This window comes from Limulus polyphemus, unplaced genomic scaffold (assembly GCF_000517525.1).
Source record: "Limulus polyphemus unplaced genomic scaffold, Limulus_polyphemus-2.1.2 Scaffold1088, whole genome shotgun sequence".
NCBI classification, from domain to species: domain Eukaryota; kingdom Metazoa; phylum Arthropoda; class Merostomata; order Xiphosura; family Limulidae; genus Limulus; species Limulus polyphemus.
Window position 1 is genome coordinate 232,907 of NW_013666698.1, and position 22,237 is coordinate 255,143.

Sequence of the window (22,237 nt, forward strand, 5' to 3'; positions counted from 1 at the left end):
ACGATTTTTTGGGGGTGGTTAATGAAAGTGCTACAAATTGCGACATTAATTTCTTAATAATGCATGTGTTAGACAGTCAATTGTCTCGATCCAAAGGTATTCTCCTGACAGGATCAGTTGGATTGCCTCTCATTTTGCAACCCTAATTGGTAGGTTGTCCTCTCATTGGATCACCCAACTACTGGCAATTTGATCTCCAGTACCTCATCTTTGTACCTTGACACTAGATGCTTTCCATCTGGCCAGGATGGGATTACCACTTTCAGTCTTCTCCCCACTTTATATGTTACCAAGGTTATGAAATTTGATTTCTTCCAACCCATTGTCAGATCCTGTTGATTGCACTAGATTGGCAGCTATACCGGGGTTTCTGCTTCTGCAGTACCTTCTGGTGCCTTTTGAGGTAGATTCCTGTACATGATCAGGGGACCTTCAAGAGAAGGTTCTGTACTTTCAATTTACCCACTTTGGGATCTGAACATCCACCCACGTGTTTGCCATGTGTGGTGACCCATGAAGAGGAGGAGAGGATCCTGGTAGTTGAGTGGTGTCTGGGGCACTGCAACACACCACTTTGGCTTTCAGTTCTTTTAGATGGGTGGCCTTGGACTGGCCCCCTCATGGTCAATTGGCTGGTCCTGTTGGGCTAGGGTTAACTGAGTACCAGCGGTAGGCATTTTCAGCTGGTGTTGTGGACATTGTTTCTGATTCTGGTGTTTGGGTATAGTGTTCACGAAACCCTGGCATTGCAGCAGTGTTCTTGTTTGGCATTGTAGTGCATCCCCTCATAGGACCTCATGGTGGGTGTGCTCAGTGGGCACTGAATCTTTCTCCTTATATTATGATTCCCCAAATCCTAAAAAAAGAAAAAAGTTAAAAAACAGCTTATTGGTAAATCACCACGCATCAAAGACTTTGCTCATCAATCTTCAACTCATCTTCATTCTGTACCTCATTTTTTGATCTTGCATTCCCTGTCTAAAAAGCCTTTAGGGCAAATGTCTCCCTTTTTTATTCAGAAGGGATTAGAGGGGCTTGCTGGCTCTCCAAAGTCAGTTAAGAAGCTACGTTCTGGGGACATCTTGGTAGAAACATCAACACCAAAACACAGTGAACTCCTCATGAACTCAAAGGCCATTGGGGATATACCCATTGAAGTAAAAATGGACACTTTGATACAGTGGATCTGTCGAGGTTTTCGTTCTAATATGGATGACTTCCTATTATCCCATGTGTCTTTCCTTACAGGAAACATTCCTGAAACATACTGATACAGTCACCTTTAAGCAGTTTTCTTTATAACTGAAAGACAGGTTGTGGGATGAATGAGTGCATGGAGGGGTGGCACTGCTGGTCGATCAGCACTTGCTCACCTTGTTGGTGTTACTCTACACCCTTGGAGGCTGTAGCCATCTCTGTTTCTTTGGGTTTTACCAACACTCTTTATTCTCTATACTTGTCTCCTGGAGAGACTTATCAATCAGACCTTGATGCTTTCATTGAACAGTTGCCATCTCCCTTTGTAATCCTGGGAGACTTTAATGGACACAATCTCCTCTGGGGTGGTGCTGATATTGATGGGAGGGGGTCATTCCTTAGAGTCAGATCTTTCTCTCTTCCGTACTGGTTCCTTTATCTATTTTCATGAACATAGTCAGTCTTTTACTGCCATTGATCTATCTGTCTGCTCCCCTTCACTTTTCTTGGAGGGTTGACAGTGATCTTTTTCCTATCATTTTGAGGGAGATTGGCTGTGGTCGATGGCACCCTACCCAAGTGTCACAGCGGTAGTTGGATCAGGCTGACTGGCACTCTTTCTAATTCAGATTGTTTGGGCTGTATGCTGAATGGTTCCTTTGGAGTTTCAATGGGGAACTTGACTGTCAAGTGGTATTACTTTGATTTCAGTTTCTTTGGAGATCTTTCTTATGAAACCACTTGATTTCTAGGTTTTTTTTGGTGGAAACGTTTGAGAATTCTAAGTTTCAAATCCTTATTTATTATCTTGTTAATAGTACAAAGAGATATGCTCAGCTTCATTGTAGTGGTTTCAGAACTAATTATTGTCCTGAATTTTCTGTTGTGCAAGTACTTGCATTTCTGTGGGGATCGCTAAAGCCTTGACACATATACAAGTTTACCTGTGATGGCGCAGCTCACTCTGATGGTCAGAAATTCACTGTGAACCTAATATAAACTGAATAAACATGTCATCTGTGACACTGTGCTTTTAACTTGATGGCATATTAGCATATTAAAATAATTTACATTGAGTGAGTAACCTGCTATGGAACTATAGCTTGCACTATGTGATACATTATTAAGGTCATGGATTTTTTTAGTTTTGAAAATTTTTATAGTATTTCATTGGATAGTACAGGTAACATTTTTACATTTCTATTTCAGTTACAATAATAACTATAACACAGGAAAAAGGTTTCTCCAAGTAACATTTGTTTCCCAGTGGGACAGCTGTAAGTCTATGGATTTACAACTCTAAAATCAGATTTGATTTCCCTTGGTGTACACAGCAGATAGCTGATGTGGCTTTGCTATAAAAAAAACACGCAACAAAGTAAAGTTTTAATGAAATTACTTCAGAGCAGCAATAAATTTTGAAAACATAAATGTAAATTTAAAGAATGATCTCACTTTTATAAAGAAAAATCTCAACATTGTAGAGAATACATAAAGCTCAACTTTCATGGAGAGTTAAAAATTAACCTTGAAAAGATCTGTCTGTGAAACAATAGGCAAAAAAAAGAAAATTAAACAAACTTGAAAATAACTTGAAAAATTCTAAATAAAATGAACATTAGAAAAAACTTAAAATTAGTGATAAAATGGAAAGTACTTCACAGCTTAAGACCAAGAAAATACATTGATGAGTACAGAATAGAAGCATCACTTAAAGAGGTGACATTCACAGAAATGTTCACAACACTTGATGGTGGGAAAAAAACATTGGTTTTATGAATTAATAATCAGAATTTTTGTAGTTGTTATGTATGAACATGAAGTAAACAAGATTTAAACATCATGCAGAACGTGAGCCAAACGGGATTTGTTATCCAAATTTTTGGTAATCCCTTCAGTCGCATAGTTTTTACTTTTTTTTTTAAGTTTTTATTTTCATTATACTATTTATTTGACCAGTCTTATTTTCAGATTAACTTCATTGTCTGTTAATTTAATATTTCAATGTAAAAATATTATTCAGGATTATTTTTATCTCTGCATACAACTTGGTTGTATAATACTATACTGGGAGATTCATATTATTCAACAGTGCCTTTGTTCATCGCTGTGGAAGAACTGCCAGAATTGGAAACAAAGGACAAGCACTACTGTTGTTGTTACCCACAGAAGAAACGTATATAAGTTTTCTCCAACTGAATCAAAAGGTATATGTCCTTTCTGTATAAAAGTACAAACTTATGAAAGATTGTACCATTAACAGCAAGCATTGGAACAAGTTCTTATAATTTACAAGATAATTTTGTTGTTTTATATGTGTGGTGTTAATTTATATATGCAATGTAAGTCAAAGATTGGATATACAATGATTATAGAGGCTTAATTACTAACTTAGATTTGATCTACCCCAAATAGTGTAATCATAATAGATGTATAGTGCTTTGCATGATATTTTTTGACATTCTTGTGACAATGTAGGTAATTTTGGAGAAGAAGGACCTGGGAGAGACATTTTTTAATGTTCTACCTAAAGTGAAGAAAATGAGCATGCGAGACAGGTTTGTCATTAGTAAAATTATAAAAACTGCATATATGTAATTTATTAGTTTTATAAATGTAATTTGCCATCCCATTGTTCAGTGAGGTTTAAAGGATTTCTGATTCTTTTTTTTTTTATGATGAGAATTATTGTTTTTGGTATAGGTGTAAATCCATGGAGAGAACATAAAATACCATATATTCAGACATATTACAGAACTTGTGAAGTCTTCATATTTGTATAATTTAAACTTATGAATACTTTTTCCCTTTCATTTGGGCTTTCAACTGATTGACAAACTCATTAAAGAGACCAAGATGTCAATATTTCTTCTGTGATAAGGTGCATGGCATCTCAACAGCTATTTTGTTGCCTTCAGCAAGTACTGTGGTTTTGCCCCAAATTCTGTCATAGTAAGCAGCATCCTTGCATTTTGATGTAAAAAAAAAAGTAACTAGAGAGTAGGTTTGATTGGGAGCTCTTACAAGGTTACAATCTGGGCTTTGCAAAACATTGGATAGAGATGTTAAATATTTTAAAATGCTGTAGCAGACAGAGAGTCCTGTAATAGATTCAAAGGAATGTGCAGTTTTTAGAAAAGGCACAGTTTTTGAAAGTACTGTTGTATCTTTGAAATTATCTGTAATGGACTCTACACTGTCTGCATGCTGGGATCAACATGTTTTGTAGAATTTTTTAATTCTATGTCCATCAGCGTTACTGTCTAAATAAACCTGCAGTTGTTGAGATGATGAGATAATGAAATAGAATTTCATCTCAATATTGTACGTGTTTCTAACTTGAAGAACTTTACAGGAATGAAATATAGTGAGGTTTAAATTATGGTTTCTGCAGTAACCAAACAGTAATTGGATATTGTTTTCAAACCCTAGCCCAGTGATGTTCCCACCATCATCATAGCTCTGACCATTAATGTTCTTAGCATCCAAATGAAATTCTGTCAGTTTTTTTGGTAACAACTGTCAATGTGTTTCTGTAGTATTTCAGGTAGTCTCAAAAGTCTAACACTGTGCTTGCCATTCATATTCTTTACATGTCTGATGCACACTGCAAATTGCTCTGTATTACTAATATCAGCTAACTTGTCTGCAAGTACTGAAAAGGACTTTGCATTTCTACAAACATTCAGAATTTCTTTCCTAATTTGATTACCAAAAAGAAAAACTCCTTCCGAGTCTGATGGCTTTTTGTCTGTAATGTTATTTCTAACACATTTGCATGTACACTCTGATTACATTGCTTTCATTGCTAGGCACACAGTCTGCATTTTCACAGTCAATGTGACTGACACCTGCCCTGTGTACTAAACTAGGATTGTCATCAAATTTCCTCTGTTTTTTTTTAGTACTTTTGTCTAGACTTTTACTTTCTTTTTTGCCTGAACATCAAGAACTCTTCTCTGGTTGTTATTGTTGTTGAAGTCATTTACTTGTTATATGTTTATCAAACTGTATACACTGATGGATGATATGTAAATGGATGCAGTTCAACTGACTGCAAAACTTATTAACATAAAAAAAATAATTCAAGAGTCTATTAACATATGCAAACAGCACCCAACCACCACCTCAGTTTGATAAATTTAATTATTAGAGCAGCATTTAAAAGAGTCCCACTTAGGTAGAATTTTGGTTTCTGTCTACATATTTTTCTATTATTTGAAAATACTGACATATTTGTTTTTGGAACATTTATTTTAATTATGTTCTTTTGACAGTATTGTACTATTTCATTTAGAACCAATTGTAATTTTTTTGCTGATATTGAGGGAGTTGTGGAACTCTTCCAGATTGGTACATCATTTGTGAATTGAGATGTTAGACAAAACATTGGTTTTATTAACAGCATATTGCTTACATATGTGATGAAAAGGATAGGGCTAACTACTCCTCACTGGGAAACATCTGCCTCAGGAGCAAAACACTGAGTAAGTGCCCTCTGCATTCACTCTACATTTCCTATTATCTAAGAAGTTGGATAACCAGTGAATAATACCTGTTGATAACTCCATTTGCTTCATTCTGTACTGAAGTCCATTAATCCATACAGTGTTGAATGCCTTCTCTATATAGAGAAAGCAGGTGACAGGGCATTTGTTTTGATTACAGCTATATATTATGGTTTCAGTTAGTGTAATTATGTGATCCATTGTTTGCCAAAATATTCTGAAATTGTTTTGTACTTTAGGTAATTTTAAATGTTATCTCTAAGAATGATGAAAGTCTGTTACTAATTATTCTTTCTAAAATTTTGCCTATACAACTTGTTAAGCTAGTTGGTCTATAACTTAATGGTTTACCCTCTTGCAGAAACATAAGAACATTTGTTTGCTTCCAAGAGGCTGGGATATAACCTGAAATTAGGGATAGGTTAAATAATAATGTTAAATTATCAAACAAATTATCAATTATCATATATTTATATATATATAATTTTATAAAATTTAAGCAATTTAGATTGAACATTTGTGGTTTCTTGTTATAATTTTTAGTCATTCTAGAATGAAAAAGTGTAATTTATATCTGTTTCCGAATTTTTATGTTGGTTATGAGGTATGTCAAATCAACCAAAACCATACAGAGATACAATAGTGAAAATAGCAGATAAAATATAATTTTTTTTCTAAACAAAAAATTTTATAATCATCTGGAGGTTATAAAGATTTCACGTGTGAAATTTGACAATTTTTTGATGCGTAAAAGTATTTTTAATCATAATCTTAAAGCTTAATAACAAAAAATTTATATTTTATATAAGAAAGCTTCATAATGTTTACTGATAATCTGAAAAATTTTGTGAAAATATGCGTACTGTATTAAAAGTTATAATATGAAAATTATAGCAAACACAAAATGGTTACAAGGTCAGTCCATGAGACTGAAACCTTAGTGAGAGAGTTAAGGAAATATTATTATTATACATTCATTTGTAGTCCCTGTCTACTTGTGTGACTGAAAGAGTTCACTTATATAATAATGCTATTCCTAGATTTTGATCATATTTGTTACTCTATCTCTTCTTATCACTCTATATCCTGAAAATTTAAGCCTATTTGAATTATAAAACATAATTTCCTAAATACTAATATATTTGTATTAGTGCTAGTTAAATTGTCTTCGATCTTGTATCTTTTGGAAGCAAGACCACCTTGGATATTAATGTGTTGAACTATGAATTTGTAAGCAGAAAGTTAGTTTTTGTATTATAGGTGGAATGATTGGGGTGAAGTGTTTCTTTGATACTGAAATAAGTAGTGTAATGCTATTCTGTTGATTTTGTGAGTCTTGGAATGTACTCACGAACTCGAAACAGGTGTTTTGGGCTGCTACGATTACTAGATTATTTTCTGTATTTATTTTTTTGCTGATTGATATCTTTAATTTTTCCATTTGGAGTATGTTTTGTGATTGCTTGGTTTTCTGTTCATTATTTTTTTGGTTGTGTTTGTTTTTTCTTGTGGTTTATTTGTTTCTCAATGGATATTGTTTTTTGGTTGTGTGTAAACAGCTTCAGCATATGTGGTTGCTTGTGTATGAATTTGTTGCATTACAGGAGTGGTGTTTTATTTGTTGTTTGTGTTTTGTTCTTTTCTTGTTGTGTATATTCGTGTTTTAATTTCTTTGTATTTACTACAACCTTTGTAGTTTGCTGTGTGTACTTGTTTACAATTACATAAGAATGTATGATCAAGTTCTTTTGGACATTGTGATATGTGATGTTCTTCTCCACAACCCACACAACATGGTAGAGACTGTCACACCAGAGGACAATACCATTTGATATTACACTTTGTGTATTTTGTGTCTCATGAGTATGAAGTTTTATTATGTTTGTGTGTTCCTGTGTACAGTTGGATATAATTCTTGCAATCTTTGTGAAAGAAACATATTTTGTTGTTGTGACTCTTCCTATATTTGCTCGATTTCAAAATTGAAATAAACTCCTCTGTTAACAAATGTTTTGGTAGTTGGTTTAGTGCATGGCAAGTGAATGTTTATTTTACCAGGTTTAAAGGCATTCTTTGGCTACTCTCATTTTACATCATAATCCAACAATGGTTATTTTGAAATTGGCACACAGTTTTTGTCACTACTACCAGTAGTATTTTTGGTTGCTTGATCGACTATAGCACTTATGGTTGTTTTTTACCTAAGTATGTTATAATTAGATACAGTTAAACTGTATTTAGGTCTTATTTTTATATTTTAGTTAATCATGTATTAGTTGTGTTTTAAAATGCATAATTGAAAGGTTTAAACATTTTTTAAATATACACCATACTTTGTTAGTTCTCAAGGCTTATGATATTATGCGGTACACAAATATTTTGCAGAAGGGTTGCACATCTCTGCCAGAGGTACTGTAAAATACCCAAAAGGCATCGTTGACTTGTGTCAAAGTGAATAATAAATGGTTAAGGACAAGAAAGGAAAATAAAACATTAAAAATTAACTATATATGAAAAGGAAAAGACCTGAAATTATTAATACAACCAAAATAAGATCTTTAAAGATATTCTACAAAAAATTAAAAGGTATATACTTTTTTTTCTACTTCATAATTTTAAACATTTCATTGCATTGTACACTGATGATGATAGCTAGAGTTAATCATATGGTAGAGAAAATGAAAAATAAAATATAAACATTTACCTTAAAAAACATTTGATATTCATTTAGGAGGCTCTAGAGATCATGCAAATGAAATATGAAACTATAAGATGAAGAAAAGTATTTTTATACTTAAAATGAACTGTTCAAAGTTTGAGTGCAAATAACTACTACAGATAAATAACATTTTATTAGAAAGATGTAATTAAAACAATCTCATTCTTTGTCTTACCAGGTTTTGAGGATATCTCAGAGTTACCATATGTGTTGTTGCCTAAATATCCTTCCCCAGTCGAGCAGATACGAAACACATCTGCCCGTTTTTAAAGGTTTAATCAAACCAAACACTAGAGAAACAAGAGAAGATTTAAAAATAAATAGAATAATTTATGTTTAAATTGTAGAAAGTAAAGCTCAGAACTGTATTTGACTGCCTACTTTTTAAATGTTCTGTAACCAAAATCACAAGTTTGTACACAAGGTTAATGAACTCTTTTTCAACAATTCGACTGATATATATGTTTAATAATAAAGACCCAAGATATCCGAAAAAGAAAATACAAAACAATAATAAAGGACTTCAAAAAGAAAAGTTCTATTCATAAAATGTTATTGCAATATGAATGCCACAGTGCCATGGTTTACTTAAAGATCACAAAGATAACATACTCTTCACTCTTTCCAACCTAGTGACAGTATATTACTATTTCTACATATGCATTCGTAAAAATTAACTCAAGACATCACAGTGTGAAGCACAGATACTTTAAGCATGTTTAAAATAATTATATATCTTAAAGCTACTTATCACATGGGAAATAAATTTTATCAAAGATGCAGAATAACCACTGATCTTTTTTGAAAGGTTTTTTTTTTTTGGTAAATGTACAGTTTATAATGAAATAAAAACTACAGTGTGACACATCTGTGTGCTATGCCATTTAGCAATAAAGCCAGGTTTCACACATTTATTAAAATTGTACAATTGCAAGTCTAATGACATCTCATTCAAGTTCACTTTATTGAAGGAAAATAACAAAAAATGGCTTATATATTCTTGTTTTTTATTGTTATGTACAGCTGTTTCAAAGTGGCTTATTCTCTCAGCTAATGCTACGGCAAAGTCAGCATAAGGCTTCATAAGTTTCATTTTAAGAGAGGAAGTTTTACCAAGTAAAAATTAATGTCAGGCTTATATAGGACTGCAGATTCTTTACAGTGAGTTCTGTGACTTGTTGGCAATAAATGTCAACAATAAACGGACAGCACACAATCCACTTGTTTTAAAATAATGTATTAAAAAGAAGTCGAACGTTTGTACAAAAACTCGTAACACTATTGGTTATCACAGCTGTATCTAAAACTAAATAATTATCTTTTTCTTGTCAAAAGTCCACACAGGCTAGTTCAGTTACTTTAGAACTCAGTTGACAAGATGAATTATTTTTCTCTCATCTTTTATCACAATACAATAGTGATAAGTTCACTTACCTAACCCTGTGGGTTACCACAATTGTATCCAGAGCTGTAAATAATTGTCTCCTTTTTGTCAAAGTCCACATAAGCAGGTTCAATTACTTTAGAATAACCTCTGACAAGACAAATTCTTCTTCATTATCTCTTTTGTTACAATACCACTGTAAAACTCACTTTAGATATTGCCTGTTACAACTAAACTAACAATCACGAGGTCTATGTTCACTTTCACTAACTTAACTTTTTCTAACTTTCTGCATCTGCAGGTATTTATAACATGCGACAGAATATTCTAGAAATTTGTGGCCCCTAGTAGCAACAGTATTACACATAACTAGAAAAACTTGGAAGCTTCGAATAAGATGATGTCAGCAATATTACTAAACCGTTGTACAACAACTTAACTGCACACAATGTACAACTCATACCAAGTTACTGACAAAGCTTGTCACAACTATAACTTTCAAAATAACTTTTAACACTTTTATTATGAGAACTAAATCATTAAATATTAAGTTGCTAAATAAACTAATTAAGGTTGGATGTGGTAAATAAACGCAATGTTTCTTGCTTGAGAGCTGGATGAAGCATATAAACACACACTCCTCTTTATTAAAGACGGGTGCAGTTTTAAAATCACTGGCTCTGCTCTCTTTCTTTTGCTTGCTTTCATTGGTTAATCCATTTTAAAGTCATAATTTGATTGGATAAGCACCTTTACGTCATTAGATACCATCCAATGAACCATCCAGCTACCTCTACATTATCACTGCTAGCAAATGAAATATCTATTTATAGAAGGCTGTATTTACTATAAAACAATGAGTTGTATTTGAATTAGATATAATTTCTTTCAGTTATTTGTTCATGATGGACGGACCATCTATGTCATCCTCATTCATGTGTACCAAAAAATGCCCATTTAGACCTCAATCAATGCATAAAATTATAGATGAATGGTGTGATGAAGTAGAATTGTCTGATTTGAGTAACATTCCTTCAGATAGCAATAATATTTCAAGTGATAAAAGTGAGCTTGAGGCATGTTCAGATAATAGTGATACTGGTAATATTACATGGAAGAATGGGGATGATTTTGTGCCTCGTGACTATTCATTCTCTAACGAAAATTCAGGAATTTGTGATTCATTTCCTATTCAAGAGAATGCATCCATTATTGAATATTTTCTAGCCTATTTTGATAGTGAACTTAGGAAGATTGTAGACAGTACTAGTATGTATAGTGAATTTTGTGTACACAGTTATGATGTACATCAAAAGGCAAAAAGCCAGAATTGGAGTGAGACAACAATTGCTGAAATGTACTCTCTTTTTTTTTTTTTGCACCTATTTTACTAATGCCTCATATGAAAAAAAGAACAATAAGAGAGTACTGGTCAAAAGACACATGATTGCTACAGGTTTTTTTGGAAAATACATGACCAGAGACAGGTTCCTTGAACTACTTAGTTAAATTCGTTTTGCTGAAAATGAGCTTCCTGATGAAAGTGATAGATTGTGGAATATAAGAGAAGTGATTACTATTTTGAAGGAAAAAGTTTTCTGCTTTTTTCTGCCCATTCCAAAAAATCGTAATTGATGAACCCCTAATGTTATTCAATGGGAGATTGATATTCAAGCAATACATGTGGTCAAAGCGTCGTAGATTCAGAATAAAATCCAAGTTCTCTGTGATTGTGAAACAAGAATTATTTTGTATTTTGTTGTTTATACAGGTACTGATATTGACATTGCTAAGAAAGACCTTCATGGGGCTTCAGGTGCCATTGTGAAGAAATTGATACAGAAATATGAAGGGAAAGGCAACCTGTTGTACATAGATAATGGGTAATCTCTAGTCTTGGTCTATCTTTGTGTTTGGATTCACGTAATATTGGCACTTGTGGAACCATAAGAGAAAATGGGAATAATGTTCCTAAGTTTGCTGAGCTGAAATCTGGTGGATGTGAAAGGAAGAAAAGTAGTAATTTGTTGGCTATATGTTGGCATGATAAACATAATGTGAAAATGCTTACCACTTTTCATAAAGGACAAATGGTTAACAGTGAATAGGTAAATCATAAAACAAATGAAATTGTCAAAAAACCTGATTGTGTAATTGACTACACTCAGAATATGCGGCTTATCGATAAAGCTGACGTGCAATTGGCCACCATAGAATGTGTTAGAAAATCTGTAAAGTGGTATAAGAAGCTTTTTTTTTCATCTGATGGAACTAGTTGTGCTAAATGCTTATAGTATGTACCTAGTCAAAACAGGAGATTGCCATTTGAAATTCAGAGATTTCATTAAGGAGTTTATAAGGCAACTTTTTGAAAAATATGGTATCTTGACTAGTGTTAGGCTTAGTAGAACAGTGAATGGTAACATTGATAGGTTGAGTGCTGTACATTTTATGGAAAGACACTATCCTGACCATGTACCTTTAACAGGAACTAAAAAAAAAGGGTAAATGCAGATGTTTTGTATGTTCTAGTACTAGCAAGGGAGAAAAAAAGACTACCTATGTAACAACATGGTGTCCAGAATGCAAGGTTGGTCTATGTTTAGGTAGCTGCTTTAGAATATATCATACACGAAAAACTTTTTAGAACTTGTGAACTTGTATTTCATGAAAAAAACACAAGACAAACCATTTCTTTCTTTTTTTCAGACCACTTAAACAATTTTTATTTCATATATGATCTTTAATTGCTCTCTAAAGCATGGTATAACAGTAACTTTTTGTTACGTATTAAGTTTTTCGGATGATATGCCATGTGACTTTCTTTTAGTACTGCACTGTGTATTAGCTCATTGTTTTGAGAGGTTGCCAAAAGAGCACATGACAACAGAGCACTTGGAAATTTGGAATGCCCCGTTACTTTTCAGTAGGGGGGTTTTGTCAATTGTGTGATTTGTGAATGTCAATGTAAGTTGAAAGTGATAAACTGGTTTATACAAATATTTACAAAATAACTAACCTATTGGACAGCTATAGAACATTCCATTTCATCATTTGACAGTTCTATTATTTATGAACCTAATGAAAAACATCTTAGGTGTGAATTAAGGTGCAGCCAAAAAAGGATTGAGTGTGCGACTTAAAGTATAGCTACCAGTTTGGCCACCAATTTTGATTTTATCCCCTTAAGTTGCACACACTATCCTTTTTTGGCTTCATCTTTCTTTCACACCGAAGGTGTTTTTGATTAGATATCATTACTTTTTGTCAATACACACCAACAAACCACAGCAAGTAAGAAAATGATGTTCGATAGTATCTAACATTAGCTTTAGGATTGCAACCTTTTTATTCGGAACAAACCTATACTTTACAGTGCCAACCAGATTCTTAAAAATATATGATGGTAGTTTTCCTCTTTAAAACAGTATTAATAACTTCTTTTATAATAACACCATGGAATCTAGATTAGCAGTTTTTTGTCATCACCCACATGTACTCAATACAGCCGTATCAAGCATCATTATTTACACTAATTGCTTAAGCTAATATCATATGATGCTAAATGCTCTTTAATTAGGAGAATTTTATAAAATTTAGCAAATTTGTGCTTAAAAGTTGGCAATGAATAATAACTGTCCACCTGTATGATTCTTTTGAAAACTTGAGCTAGAAACAGCTAATATGGTTTGCTGGGCTTAACCAATACTTATGTATGTGAACGTGCTTTCACCCTTTAGTTTAGCTGCTCTAAATTAGCTGTTTTCAATCTGAAAGGCGAAAAATTAAAAATGACCCACTTTTATTCTTAGGTGAAGCTGAAGTAAAACTTTTAGACAGATAGTTCACATGATTTTTTGCATAAGCATGCACAAAAAATTTTGGTCTAAATTGAGCAATTTTTGTTAAATGACTTTGTACGTGTGGCATATATTTAGACTAAATTTGATACCTAATTGTGAGTTGTAAAAATCTATCTGTCTAACAAACTTGAAAAAAATCCATAAAAGTTAAATGTGTTTTTATATCAAATAAAGTTTCCATACTTTCAGTGTAAAAAAAAAAGGATAAAGAAATTCAAACAGAATTGGAGATTTTATGTCTCATGTATTTCTTAATGGATTGCCTTGAAATTTGATATGTGAAGTAAGAGTCCTGTAGAGCACATTCACTGAAAATATGTGGTAGTTTGGATTACCACAGTCTGAGCTATAGAAAGTGGAAAATCGCTAAACTATCACTCCTGTTAATAACACACAGTGTCTCCTCTAGTTATTTTGGCTGCATGACACAATACTGTGTGTCTTGATATGCATAGTTCCAAGAAGTTATCTTAAAGTTAGTTGTGGCTCGAGAAACATGACTGATCATTGGTTTGATTGCTTTTGAATGAGAAAAACTAGATATTTTAGGTTTTTGAGTAGGAATTAAATGTGGAAAAAACAAGAATCATGAAGGTGGGTAATTGTCATAACAGACTGCCTTTTTCATCTGTAACTAACAGGGGAGTGTATACATCTTTATCAACAGTAAAAGCTAATATTTTGTGATTTTAGACAAATGTCAAAAGTGACACATTGCAAATGCTGAGATTTGAAACACAATTTATAAAAGCATGTCTCGAGCCAGGAGGTGATAAATGTAAAATAATTCAACCAGCATGATGTGGGTCTTCTTTATCACAATGCATTTGTCACATGATGATTTACATGCGAGATGTAGTTGAGCCACATTTGTCATGGGATATGTGGGAGTTCAAGGCTTGTGGCATGCAAAAACAATGTTTGCATATAGAGGGCAGCACTTATGAGAATAGTTATACATGTGAGTAGAGGTAAGCACCTATCAGAAATATATTTTCAGTATAGGAAAATGATAACTTCAGACTATTTTCCAGATTTTAAATAAGCATATCATTGTCTCTAGCTTGTTTAGTAGTCAGTTGTTTTCTACTGCTAATGTTAACTGTAAAAAGCTTGGGTGATAAATTATCAAGATCAAAGTCTGGAGTTCCTTCTAGGAGATCAACAGAATGTCTGGAGAGAGTGTCCAGTAATGGATTCTTCTTTCTTTTTGTGTAAACAGTAGAGAAGGGTAAGTCCTGTAACTTCAAGGACCAGTGCATTAGCTGACTGTTTAACCACTTAGGAGCCATCTGTAACCATTTCAGTCCAGCATTGTCAGTGATAAGTTTAAATTTTTCCCTCTCAAAATAAACCTTAAACTTATTTCAAGTCTAGACTATAGCTAAACACTAACTCTGTAGGTCTGTAATTTCATTCTTCTGGATGTAGCATTTGACTAATATATGCGATGACATCCATCTGATGTAGAATGGCTACCAATCCTATTTGAGGCATTTTTATGCAGTAAGTACTGTTCACCATTCATTGAAAGTTGTGGAACTAAGGCACTTGTCAATGACTGCTTTATATTTGAAAATGCATGTTGACATCAGGGAGTCCAATTCCACATGACATGTTTTCTTCTTAACTGGTATAAGGGCTTAGCAATTGTAGCAAACCTAAAAAAACAACTTATTGCATCAAGCATGCATACATAAAAAAGTGCTTAACTCCTTACAGTTCTTTGGAGTAAAAAATTATTTTACAGATTTAACATTTTCTTCAATGGTGTGTATCCCCTTGGGAATAATTGTAAACCCTAGGTAGGATACTTCTGGTTGGCAGAATTTACTCTTACTGATATTTTTTCATTACATTAGTAGGTTATAAAAAAACTAGCTTAAGGTCCTTGAAATTTTGTTCATTATATAATTTTGAACACTGTTGCTCCTTTAAGTATCTTATCCATTAGTCCTTGAATGGTTGTATGTGAATTTTTCAAATTAAAAGCCATCTCTGAATTGATTTAGTTCATTATCATTTATAAAAGCAGTTTTGGGCCTATCCTTAACACAAGTATTTTATAATATCCACTAGATAAATTTTTTAAAGTGTTGACTCGTGTTGCTCCTGAAAGGCACTCAAAATGTCACTTATAAGATGCTACAATTACCTATCAGTTTTACAATTTTGGTTTGACTTTCAGTAGTCCACACAGAACCTGAAATCAGTAGTCTTAACAACAACTAATGGTGAAGCCAGAAAGAAGTGGAGCACTCAATCAACCCATTATGAAGCATTTCATGCACTTGTTCATGAAGTACTATCAACTTAGTGGGCAAATAATGATATTGTGTAGTAAATATTAATGTTTCACTAATGGATTCACTGTTGTGTTCAGCAACATCCTGGCTTAACACTTAAGATATCAGCATGTTACTATAATGTCTTTTTTTAGCTGCAGCTCATAGTTTGATTCTGAGCTTTTTTTCAAGTACAAACTTTTAGTTCATAACTCTGTCATCTGTTGACCAATTTGAGATCTAATTATAGTTTTGTACTCATGAGGTCAATCCCTTTCAATTGATATTTATCCACACCTAAGGTCTCATAGACTAATTTACTCTAATTCTGCCTAAAATAATTTTAATTTGAGAGTAGGCTGGTAGAAATTCTGATGAGTAATAAAGTTGTATCGGGTATACGCATGCACCATGCTTGGTATTGCTGGCACACAAAAATATAACTAATAGAAAAGAAAAGGTCTCGTATATTAATTTACTATAATCTTGCTTAAAAGAATTGTGAATAACATGGCTATTAACTTCTTTCTGTTGTATAAAATCTAAGCCAATGAAATTGACAATTAATTGGTCCAAGATACTAATTCTTACTGATAGCTTACCCAGGAAATGTCCTAAAGGTCAACAATTAATCATACCAATGGCAAGGCACATTTCTTTTTTATTCCATGTTAGTAAGTAAATATTTGGGTTTTTTTTAACTTGTTACTGTATGTTTTCATCTATAATAGAATAATCAGACACACTACTTCTACTGTTAAGTTTTTAGTGCTAAATTTGGCAGTTCAATTTTGGTTATCATTATGTAAATTGAGGAGGATTTTATTTAAGGGAAATCAAAACATCCTCCTCATTATTTCAAGTATTCTCTTTATAGAGCATGTTATTGAGATATCAAAAATGAACACATGTATTGGGAACATTCAAAGATAAGTGGACTATTTGATTACAGTTATAGCATTTTCCAACATATCTATCATTTTCACTTTCATTAAACACTTCTCTTTGAGCAATTTGTATTTTATTCCTGTGCTGATACTCAAACTGCTTAGTGAATTTTAGCACATCAGAAATAGAAACTGCATGGTATAATTCCAAGTATTATCTTAATACTAGATGTAATTGAGATATCAAACACTTTACTATTTGTATTTCAGTAGTTTTGGGTTCCATAATTTATAAAATTTTACAGTTTTCCAAATAAATTTTCATATGTTCTCCTCTGTATTTCAAGTGTACTTTCTACTGAAAATGTCTTGGACCAACTCATTTTTACTTAATACAGCTGAGTATAGGTTAATTTGGTTATTGTTAAATTCTCACAAGTTTTCAAAAGCAACTTCCACTTCTAGTGATTTCCTCCATTCTAGTGGCCCTTCCCTGAAATGTAAGACTGCAGTTTCTACCCATATGTTCTCAGACATTTGGTAAGGGTAAAAATCTCTCTCCAAATTCTTAATAAATTTATTAATAGTGAAATCAAACTTACTTCCCATCAAATTTTTTAGTATAAAGGGTGGAAGGTTGACTGCAGTAATATAGTGGTGGTACTTCCTCATGGAATATCATTGTAGATGGACAGCTTGCAGATAGTGATTGTGTTGAAGTTTGATTTGGTATAAAGGAGAGAAGAATAGCATCTCTAAAAAACAAGTCTGTTACATACTGTGTTAACATCTGCACCTATTCAGTCAAAACTTTAATGACATTTTTAATGCTTGACACATCAGCATTATTAATCTTCACTGTAAATTAGTAACAATTTTACTGTTACTTTTCAGTATTATTTATCTTATTGTAGAATATTCATTTGAGAAAATCCCAAGCCATCTACATAACACAAAGATACCTCATACTTGTTGAATGTATACTTGGGCCCTCTCACAGGCTAACCTCTAGTGTTTGCTGTTAAGACACTTCAACAAGTTAAACAATCACACATTTTACTTTTTTTAATTTATAATTTTGGATTATTTGGGGTTTTATTGATGAATTATTTTTGATTTAGAAAGACATTTAAAATAAAAGGTTCTTTTGTCACTGCATAAGGCTAAAAATAATCATGAAATGCATTTTGTTTGAAACGTTTCAGAGACATCTTTGAGAAAGGAAAAAGAGCATTTGTATCATATATACAAGCCTATTCCAAGCATGAATGTCATCTCCTGTTTAAGGTGAAAGGTGAGTAAAAATTTTCATTTCTTTTTTGTGTTTGTAGGAGAATGCTGTTCTATGTAAATTTAAGATGAATATTCATGATATATATAAATAAATGTGTATTGTGATTTTTGGGCTCTTCCCTTTCAATTTCAAGGAATATAAACTTTATTTGCCCAGTGTTAATGTGAATACTTTAAATGTTATTCACTAAGTAAAAATCATTTACTAACTAAAATTATTTATAAACTTCACACTGTCACATTTGGTCAACTAGTACATCCTTCATTCACATTAAATATTTAAACCAGTAGGTTCAAATGCTAAACACTCTATCTAATATTACTGAAATGCTAAATCAAAATAAGAGTAATATCCATAACCAATATTGGTATTCATACTGAAAATAAATATGAAACCCAAACTATCACTCGATTTGTCACTTGTTACCGAGTTATATCGATTTCAGGGAAATTGACTCCTCATCAGTAACCATGGACACAGGCAATTTGAAAGAACAAGTCTGGGTTTGTTTTATTGGAGGAGTGTATGTTATACTTATGTTTGATTTAGCTTCTGAGTAATCATTAAGATTAGTAATATATTCAACATGGAAAGCTTACAAAGGAAAAAATCCTTTTGTTGGTAATCATATAGGCTTGTATTTTACTTTTTTTTTCTTGAAGTAGAAAATAATTAATTCATTTTGAACAATCTTAAAAGAAGAATGTTGAATGGATTAATTCATAACAAATTATAATTTTCAAAGTTGTTTAGGTTCTCTTTAATTTTCTTACTACTTACTGTACATAACATAAATAGAATTTGTGTTAATACAGTTTATTGAGCTTCTATCAAAATATTTGATTTTTAACATGATAAAACAATTGTATAATATACAGTTCTGATAATTATTCATATGGTTCTTAATTTCTTCTTTTAGTTTCATTGGTGTTTAACTTTCAGCACAGGCTCAGTTCCTGGAACTGACCTCATAACCGTTTTGTGCTTGTAATAGTTTTCATGTTATAACTTTTAAATTAGTAAGCATATATTAATGAAATTTGACAGATTATCAATAAACATTACAATGCTTTCATACGCAAAATATCAATTATTTTTTTTAATTAAGTCTTAAGATTTGTAAAGCAATGTTTTTCTCATTCCTTTTTTTCCTCATGTTGCTTATCCAACATGAAAAGTAATTTTAATTTTAGGATTAAAATACTTTTGTGCATCATAAAATTTTCAAATTTCACATGCAAAATCTTTATAATGTCCAGGTAATTATCAAATGTTTCTTAAGAAAAAAAAAAAACTATTTTTTCTGTTATTTTCAATAATGAATCTCTGTATGGGTTTGGTCGATTTTACTGATCTTGTAACCACGTTAAAAAAATTAGGAAATAAATACAAATTATGCCATTTTCATTCTAGAATGACGAAAATTATTTAAGTATTGCTGTTTTGGTATTTGCATAAAATATGTTGTATAATAACTCTTTGAGACAATATCAATTTTTCCTTAGAAAATAAAGTTTAGAACCTTAAGTTGAAATATCATATGAATTACATAATTTTGAAATGGGTTTCACTTTGTGTTTAATTTCTTGCTGTAGTCACTTAAAAAGCACAACTAGCCTCACAGTGATACTGACTCCATAACTTTATTTTATTTATAAATTTTTCATATGCTCTCTTTTCTACTGTTAATCCCAAGTTATTGCTCATTTGATTTCAAGTGTTGGGAAAAACTGGCTTTTAAAAATATCTAATCCATCAGACTTTTTTTGGAGTTTATTGGATTTATTAAAATTATTGCTTACATATGTGAACATTTAGCTTAGTTTCTTGAATGTACCTTATAGTCAATGTTCTTCCAGAGACCAATATTATGCAAACTATAAAGCATAAAATTAAATGAAAACTGAAATAGTAGCAAGTAAAATAACTCTGAAGCAAAACGTTGTTGCTGTTTACCATATTGCACAGCTTAGTTATTCAACATTTTCAATTCCTCCATTTGAACCCCTAATTATTTTGAACACAAAACTTGATACTTACATGTACAAGTCATTATCAAAAATCCCTACATGATTTTTTGGTAATTGAGACTGAAGTAAAGTACATGCTGTTGAATCTTAGTTTCATTGTACATGTATTCTTTCAGTCAAGTTGTAACTCCTACTTGTGCATTTTGATTTTTTATTTCTCAAATTTGTAATGTGTTTATATTCAGTGTTTCTAGTTATCAATTTCAAATCATGAAAAGTATTATTAGCCTATTAAATGCCATTTCTTTGCATGATTATGTTTTCACAGTTGGAGTATGGCATAACTTTTTTTAATGACTAAAATTAGTGTGTTTTGTAAACTGGGGAAAATTTGACCAACCCTGTTTTGTTGTAGTGTTACAGTTTAACTTTAGCATTTTTTACTCTTGATTATTTTATCAACAATTAGCATTTCATTATTTCTATCCTGGCTATTAAGGGTTAAAAAAGACAGTATCAAAAAAATTGATAATCAATTTAATTATCAGAATATGCAACAAATAAAACTAAATAACAAAAAACAAGTTATTTACCTTTGAGAAGTGTTTTGTATTAACTAGCTTACAAACATACCCATTTGATGCAAGAGGAAAACATGGGACTAGATCCAAATGCTAATCCTCCTATTTCACTCCCTGTGGGGGCTAAGGGTAAATGCCAGGTTTGGTGACAATCAGTCCAACAGCTTGCCTGTTATAAACAGACACACAAACATAGAATTGTGAAATACAGATTTAGATAGTTAGGTTCTTTAGCATCATTTGACAATTTACACAGTGTTGTAATCTAGCCATTATATATGTTTTTGTAAGATATTATTCTCATCAGGCTCAGTTCAAAATAATTTACAAAGTAAATGGATAGAATAGTGAAGGACCATTTTAAAGGGCAAACTTTAATATAATTAAAGAGAGCCAAAATAAATATTGAACATTGAGGGCTGTTTTATCAAACAGATTTGGAAGCTTACATAAGACCTCTCAAGGAGGATTCCTGTACGTAGTGAGGGGACCTTCCAGGGAATGTTCTGTATTTTCAGTTTACCTCCTTTGGGATCTGAACATCCACCCATGTGTTTGCCATGAAAACTCGTGAAGGTGGGCGGAGAGGATCCTAGTGGTCGACTGGTGCACTGCAACACACCACTTTGGCCTTAAATTCCTGTAGATGGGTGATCTTGGGGTGGCCCTTTCAGGGTCAGTTGGCTGATCCTGTTGGGCTATGGTCAACCGAGCACCAGTGTTGGGCATTCTCAATGGGTGTTGTGGATATTGTGTCTGATGCTGCTGTTTGGGTATAGTGCTCACAAAGCCGTGGTGTTGCTGCAGTGTCCTTGTTTGGCATTGTAGTGCATCCCCTCGTAGGACCCCATGGTGGGTAGGGTCAGTGGGCACTGAATCTTTCTCCTTATATTATGGATCCCCCATATCCTCAAAAAAAAAAAGTAATTAAACAGCTTATAGGTAAACGACCATGCTTCAAAGACTTTGATCATCAATCTTCAACTCATCTTCATCCTGTACCTAGTTTTTTTATTTTGCATTCCTTGTCTGAAAAGCCTTTAGGGCAAATGTCTCCCTTTTTTATTCAGAAGGGATTAGAGGGGCTTGCTGGCTCTCCAAAGTCAGTTAAGAAGCTACGTTCTGGGGACATCTTGGTAGAAACATCTACACCAAAACACAGTGAACTCCTGAACTCAAAGGCCATTGGGGATATACCCATGAGGTTACTCCCCATGCTACTTTGAATTCCTCAAGAGGAGTTATTGTGGAGAGGGATTTGTAGAACATCCATGAGTTGGAGTTCCTTGCTGGTTTCTCCAGCCAAAGAGTTTCTGCAGTGCAACATATCTCTTCTTTGGCCCCGAGATGCAGAACGATTATTTGTTCATGCACTTAGTTGCTGGAATCTAAGTTTAATGACAGAGGTCTGCCCACTCGATCAAGGGCAGGATCCATGGAGGTCAACAGACCTACTTCTAGTATAGAAAAATGGCGTGGTCATAAATAGAAGGGTTTCCCTCCACCTAAGTAAAAATGGCCACTTTGATACAGTGGAACTGTCAAGGTT

The 22,237-nt window shown here is 32.7% G+C and overlaps 1 protein-coding gene across 6 annotated transcripts in view; it reads left to right on the plus strand.

Moving 5' to 3' along the window:
- The window catches only part of LOC106462072 (ATP-dependent RNA helicase DDX55-like), a 162,304-nt gene that overhangs the window by 109,093 nt on the left and 30,974 nt on the right, over positions 1-22,237 (plus strand). For all 6 annotated transcript variants that reach the window (XM_013921956.2, XM_022389208.1, XM_013921957.2 and 3 more), the window contains 3 exons: positions 3,290-3,404; positions 3,676-3,755; positions 18,049-18,137. In XM_013921956.2, the coding sequence (XP_013777410.1) occupies positions 3,290-3,404; positions 3,676-3,755; positions 18,049-18,137 (284 nt within the window). The remainder of the gene's footprint in view (positions 1-3,289; positions 3,405-3,675; positions 3,756-18,048; positions 18,138-22,237) is intronic.